The sequence below is a fragment of the Terrapene carolina genome, unplaced genomic scaffold, assembly GCF_002925995.2.
Source record: "Terrapene carolina triunguis isolate 2854851 unplaced genomic scaffold, T_m_triunguis-2.0 Scaffold113, whole genome shotgun sequence".
NCBI classification, from domain to species: Eukaryota; Metazoa; Chordata; order Testudines; family Emydidae; genus Terrapene; species Terrapene triunguis.
This window is the reverse complement of record NW_020664464.1, coordinates 16,574,800-16,598,421: the sequence shown is the minus strand read 5'-3', so window position 1 is coordinate 16,598,421 and position 23,622 is coordinate 16,574,800. Positions and strand designations below refer to the sequence as shown.

Sequence of the window (23,622 nt, the reverse complement as noted above, 5' to 3'; positions counted from 1 at the left end):
TCAACAGAGTGGTGCACTGTGGGATAGCTCCCGGAGCTATTAGCGTCGAATTCCATCCACACCTACCCTAATTCAACATGGCCATGTCGAATTTAGCTCTACTCCCCTCGTTGGGGAGGAGTACAGAAATCGAATTTAAGAGACCTCTATGTCGACATGAATAGCTTCGTTGTGTGGACGGGTGCAGGGTTAATTCGATTTAACGCTGCTAAATTCGACATAACCTCCTAGTGTAGACCAGGCCTGAATGTTTTGTGGTTATGTCCCACTTGCCTACACTCCTGATAGTTTCCCATACTGCTGTATAATAGTCCATCAATTTGAATCATGGCAATATTGATTAAAGGCTTTTAAAGAACTAGCTATGTGTGGTAGGAAGGAGCTCCGGGAAGTTCTTCTCTGCAGTGGGAGCCCTAAGAGAAACTCTGACTCAGCTAGAATTTCTCCCAGGGCTCCAAACTTCCTTTAGACTGCAGGCTGCAACAGCAGGTCTGTCTCACTTTGCACAGCGTGCAACATGCACTCCCCTCTACACCTCTGCTGTCTGTGTGGGCTAAGGAGATATGGGCCTGCCTTTATCCCCAGTCCTTTCATATAGTTAATGATACTAGCGGTGCAGTGGGAGCAGTGCCTCTCACTCCCAGCAGGGTTCTGGATGCAGGATGTGCATGTGGGCAGACCCCCAGAGCTCTGCAGGGATGGACTCAACCAGTCCCTAATTATGGCTCAACTATTCCTGGATGTCTTGTCTGACTTTGAATAACTCCAGTTAAAGTGATTGTGTAACCTTCTTCAGCAGCTTGCTCTTTGACACAGATTGTTCTTACAGTGGTTTTCCCAATATTTAACCTAGATGGTCCCTCTTGCTACTCAAGTCTGTTCGTTCTCATTCTGTCCTTGTTTGATTAGCATGCATAACTGATTCCACTTTAGAACATCGCTTTATATATTTGCAGAAAATTATAGGGCCTCAATCTTCTTACATGCTCAATTCCAGTAATTTCTCCTCACTGGTACCACAGAAATGGGCACAACATAATTGTGAATTCTCTGTTCTTGTCATGTGTAAAAGAGACATGAAAACTAATCTGCCTCATTTATTTTTAGGAGGTCTTGGCTATGGGCCTCGGGGCAAGTCCATTGGAAAAGGCAGCTGCAACAATCTAGTTGTCACCAGCAGTCCCATGATGGTTCAGCGACTGGGACCTATATCACCTCCTGCAAACCAGGTCTCAACAGCATGCAACCAGATCAGTCCTAGTTTACAGAGGGCTATGAATGCTTCAAACCTGAATATACCTCCATCAGATACAAGGTCCTGAGTTACATTTCTTCTCTTCAGTATTACAAAAGAGCATATTCATTTTACTGTCATTTAAGTACTTAAACACAACCTGTTCTGATAAGTGTAAATGGAGTTACTCTGATCCATTATATCAATGATGCTAGTCTGGATTTACAGCACTGTAACTAAGGCTATGTCTACACTACAGACCCTATGGTGGCATAGCTATGCCAGTATAGTCCCCTGGTGTAGCTGCAGCCTACAGTGACAGAAGGAATTTTTCTGTTGAGGTGGGATCACTGCCTCCCTGAATGACGTTAACTATGTTGACAGAAGCACTTCTCCGTCAACATATCTGCATCTGTACTGGGAGGTTTGTTGGCATATCCGTGTTGGTCAGGGGTGTGGGTTTTGTTTCACACCCCAGGCCAACATAACTATGCCCATATAGCTTTTAGGTATAGAACAAACTTGGTCCAAAGCTTCCATGCTTTGTAGTTCTTTTACTGAATGAAGACTTTCATAACTGCAAAAAAATTACTTTTTTGACAATGGAAAAATTGTAGCTCAGTAGGTGACTTGTGGGATGGAAACAGCAAAACTCCTAATAATAAATCCAATTGGTGCAGGGTTTCACTGTATTTTATGTCTGGTACAGTGCTTTGTATGTTGTGCCAGTGCTTACCAAATTATACTAATGTCAAACTCATGGTGCAGTGTCTCCATGAATTTGTAATCTAAAATATGGCTATTGACATTGCAAATGAAAATATTATAGAATCATAGACATTAAGGAAAGAAAAGAACTGTTATATAGACCATTTTACTACTAATATAGCATGTCCCTGATAGACTAGTTGTATAAACACTGGGTAGAATTTTCAAAAGTGCCTAAGTGACTTAGGAAGTTGTACCATTTTCAATAACACCTAAAAAGAACAGGAGTACTTGTGGCACCTTGGAGACTAACAAATTTATTTGAGCACAAGCTTTCGTGGGCTACAGCCCACTTCGGATGCATAAAATGGAACACACAGAAAGAAGATATTTATACATACAGAGAACATGAAAAGGTGGAAGTAGCCATACCAACTGTAAGAGGCCAATCAATTGAGATGAGCTATCATCAGCAGGAGGAAAAAAACCTTTGAAGTGATAATCGAGATGACCCATAGAAGGTGTGAGGATACCTAACATGGGGAAATAGATTAAATTAGTGTAATGACCCAACCATTCCCAGTCTCTGTTTAGACCTAAGTTAATTGTATCTAATTTGCATATTAATTCAAGTTCAGCAGTCTCTCTTTGAAGTCTGTTTTTGAAGTTTTTTTGTTGCAAAATTGCCACCTTCAAGTCTGTCACTGAGTGATTAGAGAGGTTGAAGTGTTCTCCCACTGGTTTTTGAACGTTATGATTCCTGATGTCAGATTTGTGTCCATTTATTCTTTTGCATAGAGACTGTCCGGTTTGGCCAATGTATATGGCAGAGGGGCATTGCTGGCACATGATGGCATATATCACGTTGGTAGATGTGCAGGTGAACGAGCCCCTGATGGCGTGGCTGATGTGATTAGGTCCTGTGATGGTGTCACTTGAATAGATATGTGGACAGAGTTGGCATCGGGCTTTGTTACAAGGATAGGTTCCTGGGTTAGTGTTTATGTTGTATGGTGTGCGGTTGCTGGTGAGTATTTGCTTCAGGTTGGGGGGCTGTCTGTAAGGAGGACTGGTCTGTCTCCCAAGATCTGTGAGAGTGAGGGATCATCTTTCAGGATAGGTTGTAGATCTTTGATGATGCACTGGAGAGGTTTTAGTTGGGGGCTGAAGGTGACGGCTAGTGGCGTTCTGTTATTTTGTTTGTTGGGCCTGTCCTGTAGTAGGTGACTTCTGGGTACTCTTCTGGCTCTGTCAATCTGTTTTTTCACTTCAGCAGGTGGGTACTGTAGTTTTAAGAATGCTTGATAGAGATCTTGTAGGTGTTTGTCTCTGTCTGAGGGATTGGAGCAAATGCGGTTGTATCTTAGAGCTTGGCTGTAGACCATGGATCGTGTGGTGTGTCCTGGATGGAAGCTGGAGGCATGTAGGTAAGTATAGCGGTCAGTAGGTTTCCGGTATAGGGTGGTGTTTATGTGACCATTGCTTATTAGCACAGTAGTGTCTAGGAAATGGACCGCTTGTGTGGATTGGTCTAGGCTGAGGTTGATGGTGAGATGGAAATTGTTAAAATCATGGTGGAATTCCTCGAGAGCTTCTTTTCCATGGGTCCAGATGATCATGGACCCATGGAAAAGAAGCTCTCGAGGAATTCCACCATGATTTTAATAAACACCACCCTATACAGCCAAGCTCTAAGATACAACCACATTTGCTCCAATCCCTCAGACAGAGACAAACTTGACTTAATATACAAATTAGATACAATTAACTTAGGTCTAAACAGAGACTGGGAATGGTTGGGTCATTACACTAATTGAATCTATTTCCCCATGTTAAGTATCCTCACACCTTCTATGGGTCATCTGAATTATCACTTCAAAGGTTTTTTTTCTCCTGCTGATGATAGCTCATCTCAATTGATTGGCCTCTTACAGTTGGTATGGCTACTTCCACCTTTTCATGTTCTCTGTATGTATAAATATCTTCTTTCTGTGTGTTCCATTCTATGCATCTGAAGAAGTGGGCTGTAGCCCACGAAAGCTTATGCTCAAATAAATTTGTTAGTCTCTAAGGTGCCACAAGTACTCCTGTTCTTTTTGCGGATACAGACTAACACGGCTGCTACTCTGAAAAATAACACCGAAGTCACTTAGGTACTTTTGAAAATTAGACTTAGGCTCCTAAATGACTTAGGTACTTTTAAGAATTTTTGTCAGTGTGTCTAACCCAGGGATCAGCAACCTTTCAGAAGTGGTTTGCCGAGTCTTCATTTATTCACTCTAATTTAAGGTTTCGCGTGCCAGTAATACATTTTAACGTTTTTAGAAGGTCTCTTTCTACAAGTCTATAATATATAACTAAACTATTGTTGTATGTAAAGTAAATAAGGTTTTTAAAATGTTTAAGAAGCTTCATTTAAAATTAAATTAAAATTCCGAGCCCCCTGGAGGGGTGGCCAGGACCCGGCAGTGTAAGTGCCACTGAAAATCAGCTTGCGTGCCGCCTTTGGCACGCGTGCCATAGGTTGCCTACCCCTGGTCTAACCATTGTGTTCAGTGCTGAAATGTATTTTTTTTAATTTACAAAATGTAACTGTTACTGTTTTTTAAAATATCTTCTACTGTATCTCATTACTTCACTGCAAATTCAGGAGTTATCTTGAAATGGTTAAAAACAATACTAGTATTTGACTAGGTTGAAACCTTGTTTTCATCTATTTGTAAGCTATATTGTGAAGAGGGCATTTCCATCATTTTACCACTGAAGATTGTGCCCTTAGGGCCTCCATATGTTTTCTAACTTGCAAATTAACTGCTCATCCAGTGTGTGTCACTGTCAGCCATTCAGATCCAAGGCCATGCCTCTGAGCCAAAAGCCATCATGATTAATGTGACAGCAGTCATAATGTAGTTACAGTTAAAGCCATATTTGCGTGTTTTGTATATGTATATACTCAGGTATTTAAATGTGTCACTTTTATTGAGTTTAAGTTGTGCCTTCCAAGTATCCATTTTTAGGCTCATCTTTTGCCGAATTTTAATTCACTTGAGTAATTTCATTTTAAAGAGACATTTGCTAAAGATTAACTGAAATCAACTGTCAGAATTCAAGGTCCTGTATTTCTCCTTTTAATAACATGCCAGTAACTAACACGAATGCATCCCACAGGAAATTCCAATATTTTGACACTTTTTGTCCTGAATTGGAATGAAAAGACAAAACATTGAAACTTGTTCCAAAAAGTTTCAATTCAGAGATGTTGAAATGTTTCATTTTGGGTTGGTTCAACATTAAACTGCATCTGCCTAAGCTGCAGCAGTGTCATATGTGTGTTGTAGTTGGGGGCCTCATGACCCCATTCTTCTGTATGAGTTGGGCTGGCCTATATCTCCTGTGATGTCCCACAATGCCATAATGCACTCTGGCAGCTCAGCCTGATGCAAATTAATGTTGAAATGGACCAAAACAAAATGTTTCATTTTGATTTTCCCAATGGGACCAGTACTGGGACCTAAGAAGTGCGGGGAGTTCTTTCAGGGGAAACAAAGACTGCTGAATGATCATACATGAGTAAAGGAAAACAAGGTTTTCACTCTTGTTTCATGTTTACTTCTAAGGTTCAAATCAGCAGTTGATATTACAGCACTGTTGCATTTCAAATTATAGGGAGAATGAGTAATTATATTAATAAATAGAAATGCCTTGTAGGTAAACTTAAAAGATTCTGGTCCAAATCCTCAATTGGTATAAAATAAAGTAAATGAAGCTGTGCCAATTTACACCAACTGAGGATCTGGATCTCTGTATTATATAACTATTTCAGATCCTCAGTCTTTACAGTAGTACATATAGTGTCCCCTGTAAGTATTTACTCATCAGCATGGGACAGATTTTCAAATGAGTTCAGCATTTTGGTTGCTGACAATCTGTTTCTAATTGTGAATACTGAACACTTGAAATTCTGGCCATAATCAAGTTTAATTTTATAAAATGCAACATTTTAAAAAAATAAACTAGCGTGAGCATCCATTTGCATTTAAAACATTTCAATATCTTTCTGAATGAGCCTGAGCCTGATGCACATTTTTTGGTTTATGAATGGGCAATTTTTGGTTTATATGTAAAGGAGGAATATCCATGCCAAATTAATTAAGCTAAAAAATCCCCAATTTTATTTTCTAGAGAAATACTCAGCCTACCACGTAAAAATCAAATGTTATTACACTTTACTTGCTTATTCAGCAGACAGTAAGTACATCTGTTTAGGGCCACATCATAGTAGTATTCAGGGCTACACTGCAGCCTAGAATTTGGGCCCTTGCAGGTGCCTAAACAAAAGCAAGAGTTCTCCCCTTACGTTAGTGTGCGGTCTACTGGACCTTGGGACCAGGCATGCAGAAGCAACTTCGGGATGCTGCACAGCCATTTACTTCCCACTCTGGAACAGCTGGCTGAGGAGTGGCAGTGAATAGGTAGCTCCACCTCCTACCCCAGCAAAGCACATCAGCCAGCAGAGCTGAGAGAGTCCCTGGGAGCTGCAACTTACTATCTCCTTGAAGCAGGGAGGCAATTATGACTCCCTGAGTCTGTTTCTTTCCTGAGATGCTCCTGGAGTGGTTTGTCCTTGTGGTACAGTCTAGCCCTCAATGAGCCCAAATTACTGTTAGCTGATGCCTTTGATCAATTGACTCCTGACCACTGTAAAATGCTTGTTATGTTAAACAACAGGAGAACTCAAACAGGCCCTGCCTCCCAGGTTAAGGAGAGTAAGTGTTTCAGTAGAAACAAACACAGTGAGGATTTTTCAGCTGTAAACAGTATAACTCTGTAGAATTCAGTGTCAAAAGCCATCTAAGTTTCTCTTGTCTAGTGTTTCATACACTCTTCCAATTTGACTAATCTGATAAAAAATTTACCAGTCTCAGAGGTGAAAAGTTGTAGTATCAAACAGAATCATGTCAAGGACAGCCAGCATGCAATTGCATCATTTGTGTAAGCTTTGGTAAACATTACCTCATTCACTGGAAATATCACACCAGCCATTGTTTAGAGTCTGTTCCTGCTCACGCTGAATTCAGTGATAAGAATCTTATTGATTTAAATGGGATTAGGATTTAGCCTTAATCAAAACTGATAGCAAAACTGTGAACTATATATCTATATCTTTTTCACATATATTCAGTACCAGTACAACTAAAGATGGAATTTTGGCTTTATTTGTATTGAGTGTTGCCCCTACTTCTGACACCATTGTCCCATTATGACATTCGTGTTGTACCTCTTCCAAATAATAGCAGAATTCTGGGGCCTTATAAGTTGATTTTCCAGAGGAGGAAAGATTAGAGATGTGGCGTCTGGGTATACTCTAACTGTCATTTCCTTTAATTAAACGCATACCCCAGTTCTGAGATGAGATGGTCAAAAAACATGCAGGGCAATCTCAGCCCCACCCCAGTGCCTGGTTCCTAGGGCAGAACTCTTCCTCAAGAATTGACTCTAATCAGATACCCAGGCAGAGAACAATCTCTCCTGGTGCTTGCACAGCTCCCTCTCTCTTGAAACTGTATCTACACAAAGACTGAGCATAACTCAAACAGAACGGCAACATAGCATGTCTTCCCAAGAGTCAAAACTTGCTTGCACCCTAAGAACAAGAACGTGGAAGACTATGTGTAATAGCGCCACCTGGTATTGCCTGCCATAGCAATATCTGGAATACACCTCTACCCCGATATAATGCAACCCGATATAACACGAATTCGGATATAACACGGTAAAGCAGTGCTCCGGGGGGGCAGGGCTGCGCACTCCGGTGGATCAAAGCAAGTTCGATATAACGTGGTTTCACCTATAATGCGGTAAGATTTTTTGGATCCCGAGGACAGCATTATATCGAGGTAGAGGTGTAAATGCAAATATCAGATGAGGTTTATTTCTCTTTTTTGTTTTTGTTTTCTTACTGTAATTTTTGAACAATAAAAGTGCATAGTAAAATAATATTAACCAATTGTTCATGGCAGTATATGTGCGTAACATCCAGGTAGGCATAGTTCTTTAGATTAAATTACAGAAAGAAATGCTTATCCCAGGGGCTAAGTGCTCTGACAATTTTTTCATTATTTAGTACTTTTCTTATGGTGTTCATCATAGCCTGTAAACCCCCCTTCCCCCGCAAGCTTTAATTAATTTAGCCTCTGCCTTGTGCGGTAGATAAGCTATTAACCTACTTTTCCAGAGAGGGAACTGAGACTCATAGAGACTAAGTAACTTGCACACAGTCACACAAGAAGTGAGTGGCAGAACTGGGAGTAGAAGCCAGATCTCCTGAGTACTGGTCCAGTGCCTTAATCAAAACTCTGTACTTCTTAAAAACACAAAATATGCAGTGAAAGTAACAAATCCAGCAATTTAACTTGAACCCACATGCTATAACTATCTTAACCAATGATATCTGCCTGTATGTCTAGGTACTTATAAGGCCCCCATCACCCCATCTCTCTTTGAGTACTTCACAAATATTAATGAATTTATCCTCCCAACACTCTCAAGGTGGGAAGTTCTACTATCTCCATGTTACAGCTGGGGAACCGAAGCCCAGAGAGGTTAACTGACTTGCTTAAGGTCACCCAGCAAGTCTGTGCTGGAGCTGGGATTTGTAGCCCCACCCTGCCTCTCCTCCTCCTGCCTCTTTGTGGAAACCAGTGCCATTATTGGCTTAAGATGTTAGGGTGACACTTAAAAAATCCCAGGTGTAAGCAAATTTCCTGATATTTCTGGGAAGAATTTATATGACAAGATTGGGAAGGTGAGAATTTCTGAAACACTTGTTCTGACTTAGCTGTGGAAACATCATAAAAACAAAACTAAAACTCCTCAAACTGTTGCTCTTCTTTATTTTAATTCACTTATTGTGATTTTGTACAGTTAGATATTATTTGCATTTTAAGCTTGAGTTATATCTTTAAAAAAGAGTGATATTTACCAGCTTGCATCCATTACAGTCTATAATTTCCTTTGAGTTTAATACTTATTTGTCTGCTTATTCATCGGCTTCCTGTTTTCTCCACCAACACCTGCTACCAAAAAGGATGGATAGGCAGGTCAACTCAACAGAAGTTAATATCTGTTTAATAAGAAGTGGAAGCATAATGTTTTGCACTCAGGGCCTGCTTGTGCTCCCACTGAAGTCAATGACAAAGTTCCTTTGACTTCAGTGGTGCCGGATCCAGGGGCATATAGAGTAATTTTCATCCAAGACTCTTAAAGTGCTTTACAGATTTTCAGTTGGCTTCTGAACTATCCAGCATATGCATGCAGTGCCTGTGTGTGCCTGCAGGTGTAGTAACTGAGCAGGCAAACCCTTGAAAACATAAAATTAGAGGGCACTTTTAAAAAAATTGTCCCTGCTATGACACTATGTGAGACTATGCCAATTGAGAGAAAATAGAAGAACTAGTATATTAGTAATATATAAATTTATGAACCAAACTTTTAAGGTGACTTTCTAAAACCCCTGTCTTTCTTTTTCCTGCCTTTATTCCAGGTCCCTCATGTCACGTGAGTCTCTGGCCTCTACAACATTAAGCCTGTCGGAAAGTCAGTCAACGCTGAGTGTGAAACATGAGTGGTCTCATGGGTACAGGATTCTTCCTTCCCTTCCTTCCAACCAAGGATCTCAAAATGGCAGTGAGCTAGGGGACATACTGAGTATACCACCTGGAACATCCATGTCCAACAACAGTGTATCTAACTCATTACCCTCCTACTTGTTTGGTATGGAAAATAACCATTCCCCTTACCCGAGCCCTCGCCATTCTTCAACCAGATCTCATTCAGCCCGCTCCAAAAAAAGAGCCCTCTCTCTGTCTCCTTTGTCTGATGGCATTGGGATTGACTTCAATACAATCATCCGTACATCCCCAACCTCTCTGGTTGCCTACATCAATGGTTCGAGGACATCGCCAGCGAACATATCCCCGCAGCCTGAGGTCTATGGGCATTTCTTGGGAGTAAGAGGAAGCTGTATTCCCCAGCCTTGCTCTATTCCAAACACTCAAAAAGGTCTTCTTATGGCTAACAGCAACATCACCCTCCCAGGTTACGGTGAAAATGGGACTGTGGAATACCAGCGGATGCAGCAGTTGGAACAAAGTAGCTTGCAGTCGGCAGTCATGAACAACATGGTGGTTCAACAAGGTATGCCTCTGATAGACAGCCAGCCAATGGGCATGTTAAAAAGTGAACGTGTGGATGATTTTTCAAGCAGCACAATTGACATGCCTCCTCCTCCCCCTCTACCACCTCCTCCACCACAAGGTCCACCACCCCCTTACCATGCACATCAACACCGACATCAGCATGACCTCATAAACCATTCCCATCAACTTGCCTTGCCTTCCTCTGCCCAGGGCCCTCTGTTGGATGAGGATGGTGAATTAGATGATTTCAATGGTAAACACTGCTGTCGCTGGATAGATTGCAGTGCTCTGTATGACCAGCAAGAGGAACTTGTGCGGCACATAGAAAAGGTTCATATAGACCAGAGAAAGGGAGAGGACTTCACTTGTTTCTGGGCAGGATGCCCTCGAAGATACAAGCCATTTAATGCCCGTTACAAACTGCTGATTCACATGAGAGTTCATTCAGGAGAGAAGCCAAACAAATGTACGGTAAGTCTAAAGTGACAGATCCTGTCGGGTAGAAGTACAGTTCACTGCTTATGAAAGTTTAGATAAGGTTTAATTCTGCACTAATTTCTGCTGGTAGACAGAACGACTGCCCATATTTCCACCTACATAGTTAGGGAGAGGTGTTCTCTAATATCAACTCTTTACATTTGACCAGAAATAACTTTTTCTGCCTATCTGAATTATTTCTGAATCCAACCTGAGAAAGACACGTGAGACTTTCATAAAGCAAGGAGTAGATACCATGAGAGTCTGAACTTGCCTTCATGATAAGTACTGTGGAATATTTATTACTGGTTGTAATTAAATTGTCTTGCCTCAGGTTAACACTTTTTTTTCCTGAGCAGTTAGCCAATATTCAAGATCTTGGTGGTTGTTTCTGTTAGGAGGAGAAATAGATGATGGAGTCAGGTATTTCTTTGATACAATCCTGTGTGTTTATAAAGCATGTACAAAAGTCCTGTTTCCCTGACCACAGTAGGACTCAAAGAACAGGAGACAGCTTTTTTCCTGACAGTTCTACATATCTTTCAGCCAGCACTCGACTCAAAAAGCATTCTCTCAAGGGTTTTCTGCAGGGCCACACTACCAGCGCATTTCTGGCTGTGTCTGTGGCTACCTTGGTGCAGCTCTGTGTGCTCCTTCTCCCTCTTAGAGAGACACAGTTGCAAGCAAATCAATCCCTCACCCTTGCATTTACATTCAACCCACAGTGAAACCCTTCTGACATCATAGCCCAGATTCCTGAGCAGCCTGATATGTGTCCTATGTTTTGGGTGGTGGCTTCTAATCTTTCAGCTATCTTGAAACAAAAGGACATTTAATTTTTCCCCTCATCTAGCCTGAATGGAAGGCAACTGTTATGCCTGCTAGCATCAGTGAGATGTCTCCCAACTACCAGTGTAACACCTCACAACAAATGAACATATATTTTCTCGGAATAACTGCTGATGGGTATTCAACTAGGAGGAACTTACTGGGTTTTCTCTATATCATGTGGAACATAAATCAGTCCAAGGAAGCTATTGTCAGTCTGCTTCCAAGTAATTGTTTGTGGGTATAATACATGGAGAGGAATTCTTCACTTAACATTGTACCAGTAAAAACCTTACAGGGTGTAATAAAAACATTGGTAAGACTAGTTAATGCTTTTTTGTCATTATAAGGTGCCTGAACTTTTCATTGTGATTAAAAGATGCAATATTTATGTCATACCTATTATAAACACTAAAAATGAATTAATGTTTTATGAGCACAATGTAACCCAAAGGACAACAGAAAGGATTTGCTGCACCGCAAAAAAAAAAAAAAAAAATCAAACTTAAAATGAATAGCATTTCTTTTACCTTAGGATGGGTAGAAATGATTGTGTATAGCAAATGTTCCTGAACCTGATGAACTCTGTGTATGTAGCATATTCTTCCATGTCACTGGAAGCATGAAATATAGTGTGGCAACAAAAAGCACGGTTATCACGTAGGGAAGAGACTAGGCAAAATGGAGACTTTTTTTTTTTTTTAGTTGGTGCTTTCCGATTTTACAGGATTTCTGCCCTATTCATTAATGTATAATTGCAGGTGTTCTGAATTATGCCTGATTAATTTTAGAGGCAAACATACCATGTCTCAACTTATTTTCGGTTAATAAGAAGGTGCTATTCTCCTGTGCTCAATCAAATGATCTTTGCAACTGCATCCTGAATGTATATGAGTGGGGCAAGATTGCATTTTTCAAGGCTAGAGAAAAGGATGTTGCAGTAATCGAGAGCTGAGATGATGAGAGCTTATATGAAAGCTTTCGCTGTGTGGGTGGATAAATAAGGTCATAGCTGACAGATACTATGTGGAAAGAATCTGAACGGATTAGATATAGCCTGGATATGAAGACCTAGAGAGACATCTGAGTCAAAGTTAACAGGCAGGTTACAGGCCTGAGTGAAAGGCAGGATAGCAGAGTTGTCCAGAGTGAAGTGACCAAGAATGGAGGTGGTGTGGAGGGGTTGGGGGAAAGAAAGGAGGAAGAGTAAGAGCTCTGTTTTAGTAATGTTGCTCTTGAGCTGATGGCTAGACATCCACAAGGAATGTCAGAGACAGGCCAAGTTTTTAACTTGGACAGAAGGTGAGAAGTCTGGAGTAGAGAGGTAGATCTCTGAGTCATCAGCATATTTATGTTTGTGGAGGAGATTTCCCTCTCCGGTGACTGAGATCATGGGCATGGGATTCAGTGAAGTTGGAAATGTAGAGCTGTTTAACTAGCAAGATGGCAGAACTGAAAGTGCGGGAGAATGAATTTGTAGCGGAGGAAGTCAACCTGGTCAAGGGATTTCTTCCAGGGATGCTCAGCAGCATGAGAGCAGGAACAGAAGAAGCGAGTGTTGAGGGTGAGCCAGGGCTGGGAGTAGGCAGAGCAGACCCCAAAGAGTCAAGGGTGGAGGAGAGCGAGGATTGGAGAGAATCAACAACCATAACAATGGAAGAAAGGGAAGAGAAGGCAGGGAGGAGAGGACTGAGAGCAGATTAAAAGTCTTCAACACCGATGAACTGGACATCACAGAAAGGCTGAGGTGACAGGGTGTGGGGGTAGGGCACTGATGGGTGATGCTGAAAGAGACCAGGTCATGGTCAGAGAAGGGGAAGTCAGCAATGGAGAGATAAGAGAGAGAGCCATGTGTGGTGAAGACCAAGTCAAGTGAATGGCCCTTTTGATGACCTGGGATGCAGGTTGAATTAAGAGGTGAAGGCAAGGAGACATGCAGCTATGGGTTGGACAGGTCATCAACATGAAAGCTGAAGTCACTGAAGTGTGGGAGATTGTGAGAAGAGGAAGAGGTGAGGAAGAGAGAGAGCCAGGGAGCTACAATCAAAGGGAAGGGGAGGAGTTGGTGGGTGTAGATGACAACAACATGGAGAGGGAGAGAAGAGTCAATTGGAGTCTTGCTCAAAAGAGGATAAAGAATGGGAAGAGGGAGGAAGGGGGGATTGGAAGCACCAAGAATGGGAGAAGAGAAGCCTGACACCACCACAGTGGTCTGAGCCAGAGCAGAGAATGTGAGAAAAGGAGAGAGCTCCGTAAGAGAGGGCAGCTGCAAATGGCATGTCAGACTAAGGGATTCAGCACTTTGTCAGTGCCAGGAGCTGGAGGGAGTGAGATATGAAGAGGCTGTGGATGAGTCAGATCCTTTCAGAGGAGGAGTGGGCATTCCAGAGACAGTAAGAGAAGGAAATGAAATAACCCTCAGGCAATAAGCTAACCATGTCATACTGCATTAACATTTCAGTGAAATGATGGTTCTTAGCACCAGGCAATTGTCTGTAATGGAGAAAAATCCTCCTTTTATTCATGTGTCAGAAAAGGCCATGGTCAGTACATTCATCATCCCATATTCTGTGCACCTGTCTATCTGTTGGAGTCCATTGTCAATGTAATATATGGTGCATTTGACTGTTTTACTGAATCTCCTAGTACTGTAATGACATTGCTTTTCAATGTACCATCAACACAATATAGGGTCAAAGATGCTTCTAAGCTATATTACGCCAATGCCAACAGAACTAATGCAGACTAATTAATTGTTAAGGTTAAGATGAACTAGAGAATTCAGTTTTCTTTCCTACAAATAACCTTTCATAATTCTATGCTAAGTTATACATCTGAAAAAAAAATCAAGAAACTGCTAAACCTGCAATATTGTATCTTCCAATGATTATAAACATCTAAGTGCACAAGGTTACATAGGTAAGGTTAGTGCCAAGAAAACATTTCTCCATTGAATTAAATGGATTTATACCAGGGATGAGCTTGTTTCTTTATGTTGATGAAATAGAGGTTTGGAGTAGCGTGTAACATATCGCAAGACGAGATGACGGAGCCACTGATAGCATCTGGTCATGACTAGGCAGTCTGCTATGATTCTGAAAGATATAGTAAAAGTAGTGTATGCTATGAGTCAACTAGCTGACAGTAGATATGATGAGTGGCTAATGATTGTGTTTGTTAGATTCAAACTTAGGGTACGTCTATACTTACCTCCGGGTCCGGCGGTAAGCAATCGATCTTCTGGGATCGATTTATCGCGTCTTGTCTAGATGCAATAAATCGATCCCGGATTGATCCCGGAAGTGCTCTCCGTCGACGCCGGTACTCCTGCTCCGCGAGAGGAGTACGCGGAGTCGACGGGGGAGCCTGCCTGCCGCGTGTGGACCCACGGTAAGTTTGAACTAAGATACTTCGACTTCAGCTACGTTATTCACGTAGCTGAAGTTGCATATCTTAGTTCAAAGTGGGGGGTTAGTGTGGACCAGGCCTGGGGATTTCATTCCCAGGAATCCAGAATATAATTGTACTATCATACCAAGAGCTAATAGCCATGAAACAGTGAAAGCAACAGTTACAGAGGTCTACATAAGAACACAAGAACAGCCATGCTGGGTCAGACCAAATGTCTATCTAGCTCAGTATTCTGTCTTCCAACAGAGGCCAATGCCAGGTGTCCCAGAGGGAATGAACAGAACAGGCAATCACCAAGTGATCCATCCCCTGTCACCCATTCCCAGCTTCTGACAAACAGAGGCTAGGGACACCATCCCTGCTCATCCTGGCTAATAGCCATTGATGGACCTATCCTCCATGAATTTATCTAGTTATTTTTTGAAACCTGTGTGACTATAAGGAAGTGATCATACAATGAAACTAGGGTGTAGTAGAAGAAACTTGCAGACTGGTCCTGACTAGACTTACTGCTAGTACAGTGAGTTGTTCTGCACCTGTTTAAGCTACCCTGTAAGTTAGGCTTCCTGTATAGATTTGGCTGGATCTACTGATAGAACTGCACATTCAGATTAGGCAGTAGAGTTGGCTGTCCCTTTCCGGTACATTTTTTCTGTGCTAATAAATATCCTAGTACATTTTTTTTTAAAGTTGGAGAATGCTTCATGCATGGGAGGGATTTTTCCCACTGTTGACTGTGTTTGGAGAAGGAATTCCATTCAGTGTTTGTTAACACTTACTCCATTCTCTCATGAGATTCTGTCCTAACATGTAAATCTGTGATGGATTCTTTAGGGGCTCCTGTTGCTATTTTCCAATTACCTGGTTAAGAAACCAAAAGAATCTTTCCAGGACATTACAATTGGGACATTAGATTGCCTTTATCTAAACTTATATCTAAATGTAAATGTTTCACAGTCAAATTTGGCCAGTGTACTCCTTTATTCGCTTTTATTTAGGAGAAAATAATTTTTCTAAATAAAAAAAATTCTCGTTTGATGGGTAAAGAGAGACAGAGAAACCTGAATCAAAAATTGATATTGACATGCCAATGACTATTATATCTGTGGTTGCCATTAAAAACCCCAGCAATGTTTGCCAGCAGTTGCCACATAGCAGTATTTGAGGTTTCCAGTTTCCTCCTGTATTAGAAAAGGCAAGTTCTGTGGTAACTGTGTGAAAACTGTACAATAGCACTTGGCAAATGCTGACTTTTTAATGACTTTTACTGTACATGTGAGTTTATTTCGTACCCTGTGTTTTTCCTACAGTGTATGCTTTTTGTACTTAAATGTTCAGCGGCTATGCATGGTAGTTAATTAATTTTCTGCCAGTGTTATGCAAATGATAAGCTTAAATATTTTACTTTAATGTAATAATAGAAGTATGCAGTTAGAAATTTCAGGCTCTCTCTTCACATTTTGATACAGGTACAATAGAGGTGTTCTCCCTTTGAAACAAAATACAACCTTTCTGCTTCTAATAACACCTGAACCACCCTCAAGCACACTACTGCTCTGAAAATGAATCTTTCCTGTGCCATCAGACATTGCTAAGGGCACGAACCAGGCTCTGCCATCCCTATCTGTCTTGGATCGCTCTTTGTCCTCTGTGTTGTTAGGTCCAACAAGTGTTCCCTCTCTGAGTAGTTTTTGATAGAGGGATTCTTTCAATCAGTCTCTTTTTCATGTTTCTCCAGATGCCCAATGGCAAGCCTGCCATGACAGATGCTGTGGCTTCATTCTTAACACTTGTCCCACACACTTTATCTTCTTCTCTGGAAAAATGTTTGGTGATAAGAGGTCATTGAACTCTGTGACAAATCTTGGCATTTGTTACAAATTCATTCTATTTTTATACCTAATATTTTCCTGAGGCATTTGCTTTAGAATGCATTTAGACATCTGTGCTTTTTGGTGGATTTCCAGTTTTCACATCCATATAGTAAGGCGGAGATGACATTTGAGTTGAAGATTCATAGTTCGGTCTTTAAATTGTAGATTTTTTCAATGACCAAATCTTGTTTAAGCTGGTAAATACAGCTGCCACCTTGACAAATCATGACATTAGTTCCTTCTGGATAGTCCCATGGGCTGCTACTGCTGTTGTTAATATTTTTGAAGTGTAGGATAATTACAAAAATATTGAATTTTCCTTTTTATCTAATATGCTTGATGTGATTTAAATAAATAAAATTAACAGTAATTTCCCCCTGTCAGGTCTGAAACAACATCAACTAAACATCTGTTACATATCAGAAATATCTTGGCTTCCAGAATATATCACATGACACATCAGTCTAGCAAACACATAAAACAGTTGATATGTTTACAAAGAGAGACTAAGATCCTAAAACACTTGAGTGATTACTAAATGAAACACAAGGAAACCTCTTCTATGGTGCATTTATGTATTGTTTGAATAATAGCTGCTCAGAAAATTTCCATAAAAATGAAACTTTGATGAAAATCAGAAACAATTTTTTGCAAAATCTTTATGGAAATTCTTCCATTTTCTAATGAGATCCAATAATGTACCTACATATATACAATATACATTATGTACAGCATATACCATGCAGTCAGTGTGTAGACTACGATATCTATATTATAGGGGGAGCTTAGCAGCAGATCCTATATTGAGGTCATCTAACACTTTCCATTATAAAAGATTACTGCAACCTTTTTTGAGATGTTCTAAGACCTCCACTGGACTTTTAAATTTGGCAGGGAGAAAACCCTCAGGCCAGAGATGTTCCTTTTCTTTGTCCCATGAAACTCTGTTCAAGTTTGGCAGAAATGTAAACTGTTAAAAACTGCTTTTCCTTTCTCATCCTTGCATTCCTGAGGAAAGTTTTGTCAATCTGCCAAAATAACAACTGAACACAGACGTTCTTAAGAGTTGGACTCATGCTGCTAGCAAAGCCGCAGGAGCTACAGCAACAGCAGGCACTGCACTGGGAATGCCTAGGAGCCCACTCCCCAAAGTACATACCCTCTCTGGGGGTACTACATCCTGCAGGAGCTTACCCTACCTTCCCAGGAAAAGAGAGAGAGTCAGTCCAGGCTCCCTGTGACCTGCCCATGAACCTAGCACATGTAGCCAGTGGCTCACCCCCAACTCTGTGATAACATCCTTCTGCTGCTAATGTAGTTAATTCTGTAGTTCAAGTGGTTGACATCTGTGCTGCACTGCTGACATTTTAGCATTCAAACCTCATTGAAGATGCATGATGAGGGATTTGTTACAATCGTACATAGTAGTTTGTTTTTACCTTTTTAAAGTTAGGAAATTATATATTAAAAAATGTTTAAAGAATGTTATTTAGGTTGCACAGTCAACCATTTGAAAGTTCAAAAATGCCATGTTTATGGTTGCCCAGGCAACATTAATCCTGCCCCTTGTGCATATGCTCTGATACAATTTTCAATTATATGATCACATACTGTTTTTTCCACAGGACCTCTGCCTCATTCACCACACAGGATGGACATGCAAGGGACAACCGTTAAGGTTGCCCAGGCCACTGTAAAACTGGCATTTTCTAACTTCCAGGAGCTTGACATTGCAATCTAAATAATGTTCTTTTAGCACAGTTTTGTTTGTGAAATAGATAATATAGTCACAGAGCAGAATAATTAGTGAGATACTACAACTACTCCCAATTACAGTGTTAGATGTTTTGGTGGGATTTTCAAGGGAACCTCAGGGAGTTAGTTGCCCAAATCCATTGTCAATAGGCTCTCTAAAGTAATCTAAAAATCCCAGACTAGAGTATATACATATAGTTATCCATGCTATATATAAAAATACAGAAAGAAGTCCCAGATGCGGCACTGTCATCTTCAGGAAGGTTATTTGTGAAACCCAGTTTCACATCACAGAACAACTTTAGGAATCTTCCATTTGACGGTATTTTAAATTTCATTTCCCATAGGGAGATATTTGATCTGGTTTACCTGAAAAGGTGTTCTCTGTTTTACAGTCTTTTAATCTGTAGAAAATTAGTTTCAGATTATTGTAAACGTGTCCAAATAGGCTTCTTTTCTGTTTCATTGTAATTCAGAACATGAATGTAAAGTATCCAAGAATGTAAATGGAATATCCATATAGTATCAACACTTTTTCTGTGATCAGTACTAGATTTTTAAATAATTACTTCACTATAGAAAGTGGGTGGGTAGCAGTACACTAATTTATATGTTGGTTTTTTCATTCCCTTGTGCTGTGTTTTAGAGGAATGTTTTCCAGATTTTCAGATGCTTCAATAAAGCTTTTGTCAAACAAAAGTAGAAATGAGCTTGAAACAAACCTTCAAATCCTGAATTATGGATCTGGTTCTAGAGTTGGTTCCAAGTTCTGTCTCTCTCTAATGGGCCAAACAAAAACCCCTTATCTGATTGCTCCTGAACCTAGGGTTTGGAATCCGGATCCAAACTCAAAGCTTCCCAGATTTCAGAGGACTTAGGTTTGGAGTTTGGATTTGGCTCATTATAGAGTTAGGGTTGAGCTACAAATTTGAATCTGAATTTGGGTTTATATGTGAGGTTTCAGTTCAGAGGTATGTCTGAATAAGCATCAAAACATTTGGATCCAAACCACCTGAATATACAAAATTGGGCTGGAGATTTAATGAAATTAGATGTATCCATTAGTTTATGATGAAAACAGATAATGGGCCCAATCCTTCAAACACTTCAACTTGTGAGTAGGTCTTACTTAAGCAAGTAGCTCCATGGACTGCTTGATAGAATTAAGGATTAGTCATGTGAGTAAGAATTTGTGAAATGAGGTTTCTATTTCCTTGTAACTTCCAGTCTCTATCTGGGTTGCCAGCTTTACCTTGCCCTTGAAGAGCAATGCTTGCTAATGGCTGAAGTTGTATCAGGAGTGGCATGAATAAATGATGAAAAATAACCCCCAAACAGGCTTTTTTAGCTTTCCATTTATTGGTAGACATGTCTAATTAGACATGTCTAATACATTTCTAGAAAGATAAATGGTAAAAGCCATTTGGATAAATTGAAGCCCCAATTATGATACTTGTATCTCCCAGACTCTGTTTGTTACACCAGAAACCGACAGAAGCCACCCCCACAAAATATATAGCATTTTTAAAAAAGGAAGACATAAAAAATTACTAGTTAATAATACTGTGAAATACGTCTCTTACTTCAAAAAGGAAATACAGTTTTAGATAAAACAAAAATTGTCAGCCTCTGCTCAGAGTACTGACAACTCATTTGCTAGGGATTAAGCTTTTAATTAAGAATTAATGCTCTAGCCCATTGCAAAGAACGTTCTAGACATGTGACACTTTTGATTTATCTCAAGTGTTCACAGTGAAATTCAGTGGTATGCACAGTGAAGGACAAATATGAAGGTTTACTTGTGAATGTGGGTCTTAAAAACTAATGTTGAAGATCAAATCTTATGGAACAGCTATCTGATTGTTTGTATAGAATAGTTAAGAAGTGGACAGTTGCCATAGTCTTTGTGTATGTGCACATGAATAACTTTCCATTAGTTAAATATGTTGCAAACCAAAGGCAAATTAACTGCTTGTAAGGGTTTTGATCACTGCTCCTTATTTAAAGTTCAGGTAACCTTATTTTTTTTTCAGCATTCCAGTTTACGTTAGACTGTTTCTGTTAATAGTGAAATGAATGTGTATAACATAGCGTTTAAAGAAATTCAAGTGAGGGGATTGATCCTGAGATTCCTACAAGAATATACTATATGTACATGGACAGTCCCATTGACTTCAATGGGTTCCTCATGGGCATGATCCTGCAATCAGTTGCGCACTTGTTTAGTTCAGTTGATTTAAATGAGGCTACTCAAGCACATAAAATTAAGCACATGCATAAGGCTTTGCATACCGAGGCCCCTGTGGGTAATTCCATGCATGGATTAAAAAATCTAGGGGTTAAGAACCCATAACACCCAGGAAATTCAGAATTAAGGGCAGAATGGGTCTCTCTGATCATGTTGCAGCCCTAAGTTACGTTGATGTGCTTACATTTTTCAGCTTGTATGGTATGTAATATATCACCCACTCTTCTATCAAAGAGGACTGTTCCATCCTTAATTTCTTTATTGTGACGCTCCATTTTAGTAGCATGTCAGGGCTACTCTGTGATTGAAGGATTGCAGCACTCCCAATGCACAGCTTCTGATTTACTGTTACCTCTTCTGGTCCTTTTTCCACCCCACCTGTCTGACAGGGTTTGTCTTTATTAGAAAATTTGATCATGATAAACATGACCTTGAGGAGTCATGTTAACCGCAGATGATACTTAGTACAACTTTGAAGTCAATGCAAACAGGGACAAGTCATGTTTAACATCATGTCACCTTACTGTGGTTCACCCTACTCCAGTGGGGTTTACTCAGGACCAGCTGACATGACATCTATCACCAATGTCCACCTGGACTCAAAGTGGTGTTTAATATCAAGTTAGTTAACATGACTACTCAAGGTACTGTCTAACATAATCCAGTTTTCTAGTGGAGACAAGCCCCCCACATGCAACATCCAATCCTGCATCCCAAGAACCTCCTGCCACTTCCAGGAACCCCGCTCCTCTCCCAGTCAGCTTCCCCACTCTGCTACTCATCTTATTTCCCCATCCCCGGGACACTATTAAAAATATACAGAGTGTAATTCTAGACTGCCTTTCTGTTGTGGTTTTAAGGGGAAGCCTGAATTAAACAACAAGATATGACAGGGATTGAGTTAGGTCTTTATTTACATTGAGCGGTATATTCTCCTTTTGATGCAAGCATATAACTCCCTTGCTTATTAGTATGTGTTATGCACATGTACACCTCTACCCCGATATAACGCGACCCAATATAACATGAATTCGGATATAACGCGGTAAAGCAGTGCTCCGGGGGGGGGGCAGGCAGGGCTGCGCACTCCAGTGGATCAAAGCAAGTTCGATATAATGCGGTTTCACCTATAACACAGTAAGATTTTTTGGTTCCCAAGGACAGCGTTATATCGAGGTAGAGGTGTAGTAAGGGGAGATCTCAAGGCTCTGAGTTATAACAAAAAGTGAGTGATTTTTTGTCATATAGACTCAGCTGGCTAATGAAGGAAGGAGGAGGAGATCCAATCAGTCAGCCCCAAATTAGCTGTTTTCTGTCTGTAAAATAATATTTATTATTTGGGGGCTTTCTTGGCCCTGTTCTGCAGTTCTCTATCTGACCTAGCCATGTTCCTCTTTGCTCAGCTTATGAGTATAGCCATTCTCTTTGCATGATAAGCTTTGCCCCTTCTTTGTTCTGGCTTACAACCTTAAGTATGTTCTCCCCATAATATTAACGTTTGGTAAAATATTATTTTCCTTAAAGTTCTATTTCTTTGAAACTTTGTAACATTTTGTTCTGATTCAAGAGAATTAGTAAAAACAACAAAAGCAAAACCCCAAACTTTATTTTAGTGGTGCATTGCCAGTCCTTAGGATGCTTCCACAAACACGTTCTGCTTCAGGCTGTGATAAACCTTTTGAATCGGAGTTGCGGTCCCCACAAAAGTGGAGGAGTGAAGGACTGGAAAATGTAGGTATTTGTTTTCCTATTTAAATAAAAAATACATTCTTATTACCAAAACCAAAAATGGAAACAAAATCATGTTGCAAACAACCTGATATTAATTGCCCTTCACTGGAAATATTTATTCTTTGTTTCTGAAAACTATATTGCAGGGGTTGGCAACCTCTGGCATGTGGCTCACCAGGGTAAGCACCCTGGCGGGCCGGGCCAATTTTTTTACCTGCCACATCGGCAAGTTCGGCCGATCGTGGCTCCCACTGGCCGCGGTTCGCCATCCCAAGCCAATGGGGGCGGCAGGAAGCTGCGGCCAGCACACCCCTCACCTGCGCCGCTTCCCGCAGCCCCCATTGGCTTGGGACAGCGAACCGCGGCCAGTGGGAGCCGCGATAGGCCAAACCTGCGGACGTGGCAGGTAAACAAACTGGCCCGGCCCGCCAGGGTGCTTACCCTGGCGAGCTGCGTGCCAGAGGTTGCCAACCCCTGCTATATTACATGTTGCAGTAGCACAGAGGTGAATGTGTGATATTTGAAATGCAGGGGGATAAGACCTTTAGGGGATATCTTTCCCCAGGATATAATTTCTTAAATACTTTATGCTTGAGGCAGTCTGAATTGGGAATGAAAGGAAATGGGAGCATTCTGGAGGAGGACTGTCTATTCCTCCCGAACAAGGTATCTTTTAAAAATATCAGTATATTTGTTAATTAAAAGGCAAGTCTAAAGTATTCCGAGCAGTGAATTCTCTAACAATGAAATCTGTCGTCTGTTTGTTTGTTTGTTTGTTTATCTTTGTCAGAACAAATTCTCTTTAACTTGAGCTTCTCTAGAACCTGAGTTGCAGTTTGCACATTCTGAAGCATTGAAATAATTTGAGGTTTTCATTCTATTTCACTATACTTGGTCTCATTATTTGGGGTGGGCATTAGGCATAAGCTAAAAGCCTGTCTGTATTACAAGCACAACCATGTCAGTGAAGCAGGTTACAGTACTGATGCCACACAGTTACCACACTTTTCCATTTTATAGTATAAATGGGAACTTAAGCATGTTTCCAAAGGATTTGGACTGTGCAAGGCTTTAGCATGGTTCAGGGACATGGTTTAAATGTCTATCCTACAAAATGAAACCAGCTTGTAATGGGATCCCCTGACATGGTTGCACCAT

General features: G+C 40.6%; 1 protein-coding gene across 1 annotated transcript in view; it reads left to right on the top strand.

The window, feature by feature from the left end:
- Positions 1 to 1,107: 1,107 nt before the first annotated feature.
- Positions 1,108 to 23,622, top strand: part of GLIS3 (GLIS family zinc finger 3) — a 191,571-nt gene continuing 169,056 nt past the window's right edge. The window contains exons 1-2 of the mRNA XM_029911701.1: positions 1,108 to 1,315; positions 9,486 to 10,611. Of these exons, the coding sequence (XP_029767561.1) occupies positions 1,185 to 1,315; positions 9,486 to 10,611 (1,257 nt within the window). The 5' untranslated portion in view covers positions 1,108 to 1,184. The remainder of the gene's footprint in view (positions 1,316 to 9,485; positions 10,612 to 23,622) is intronic.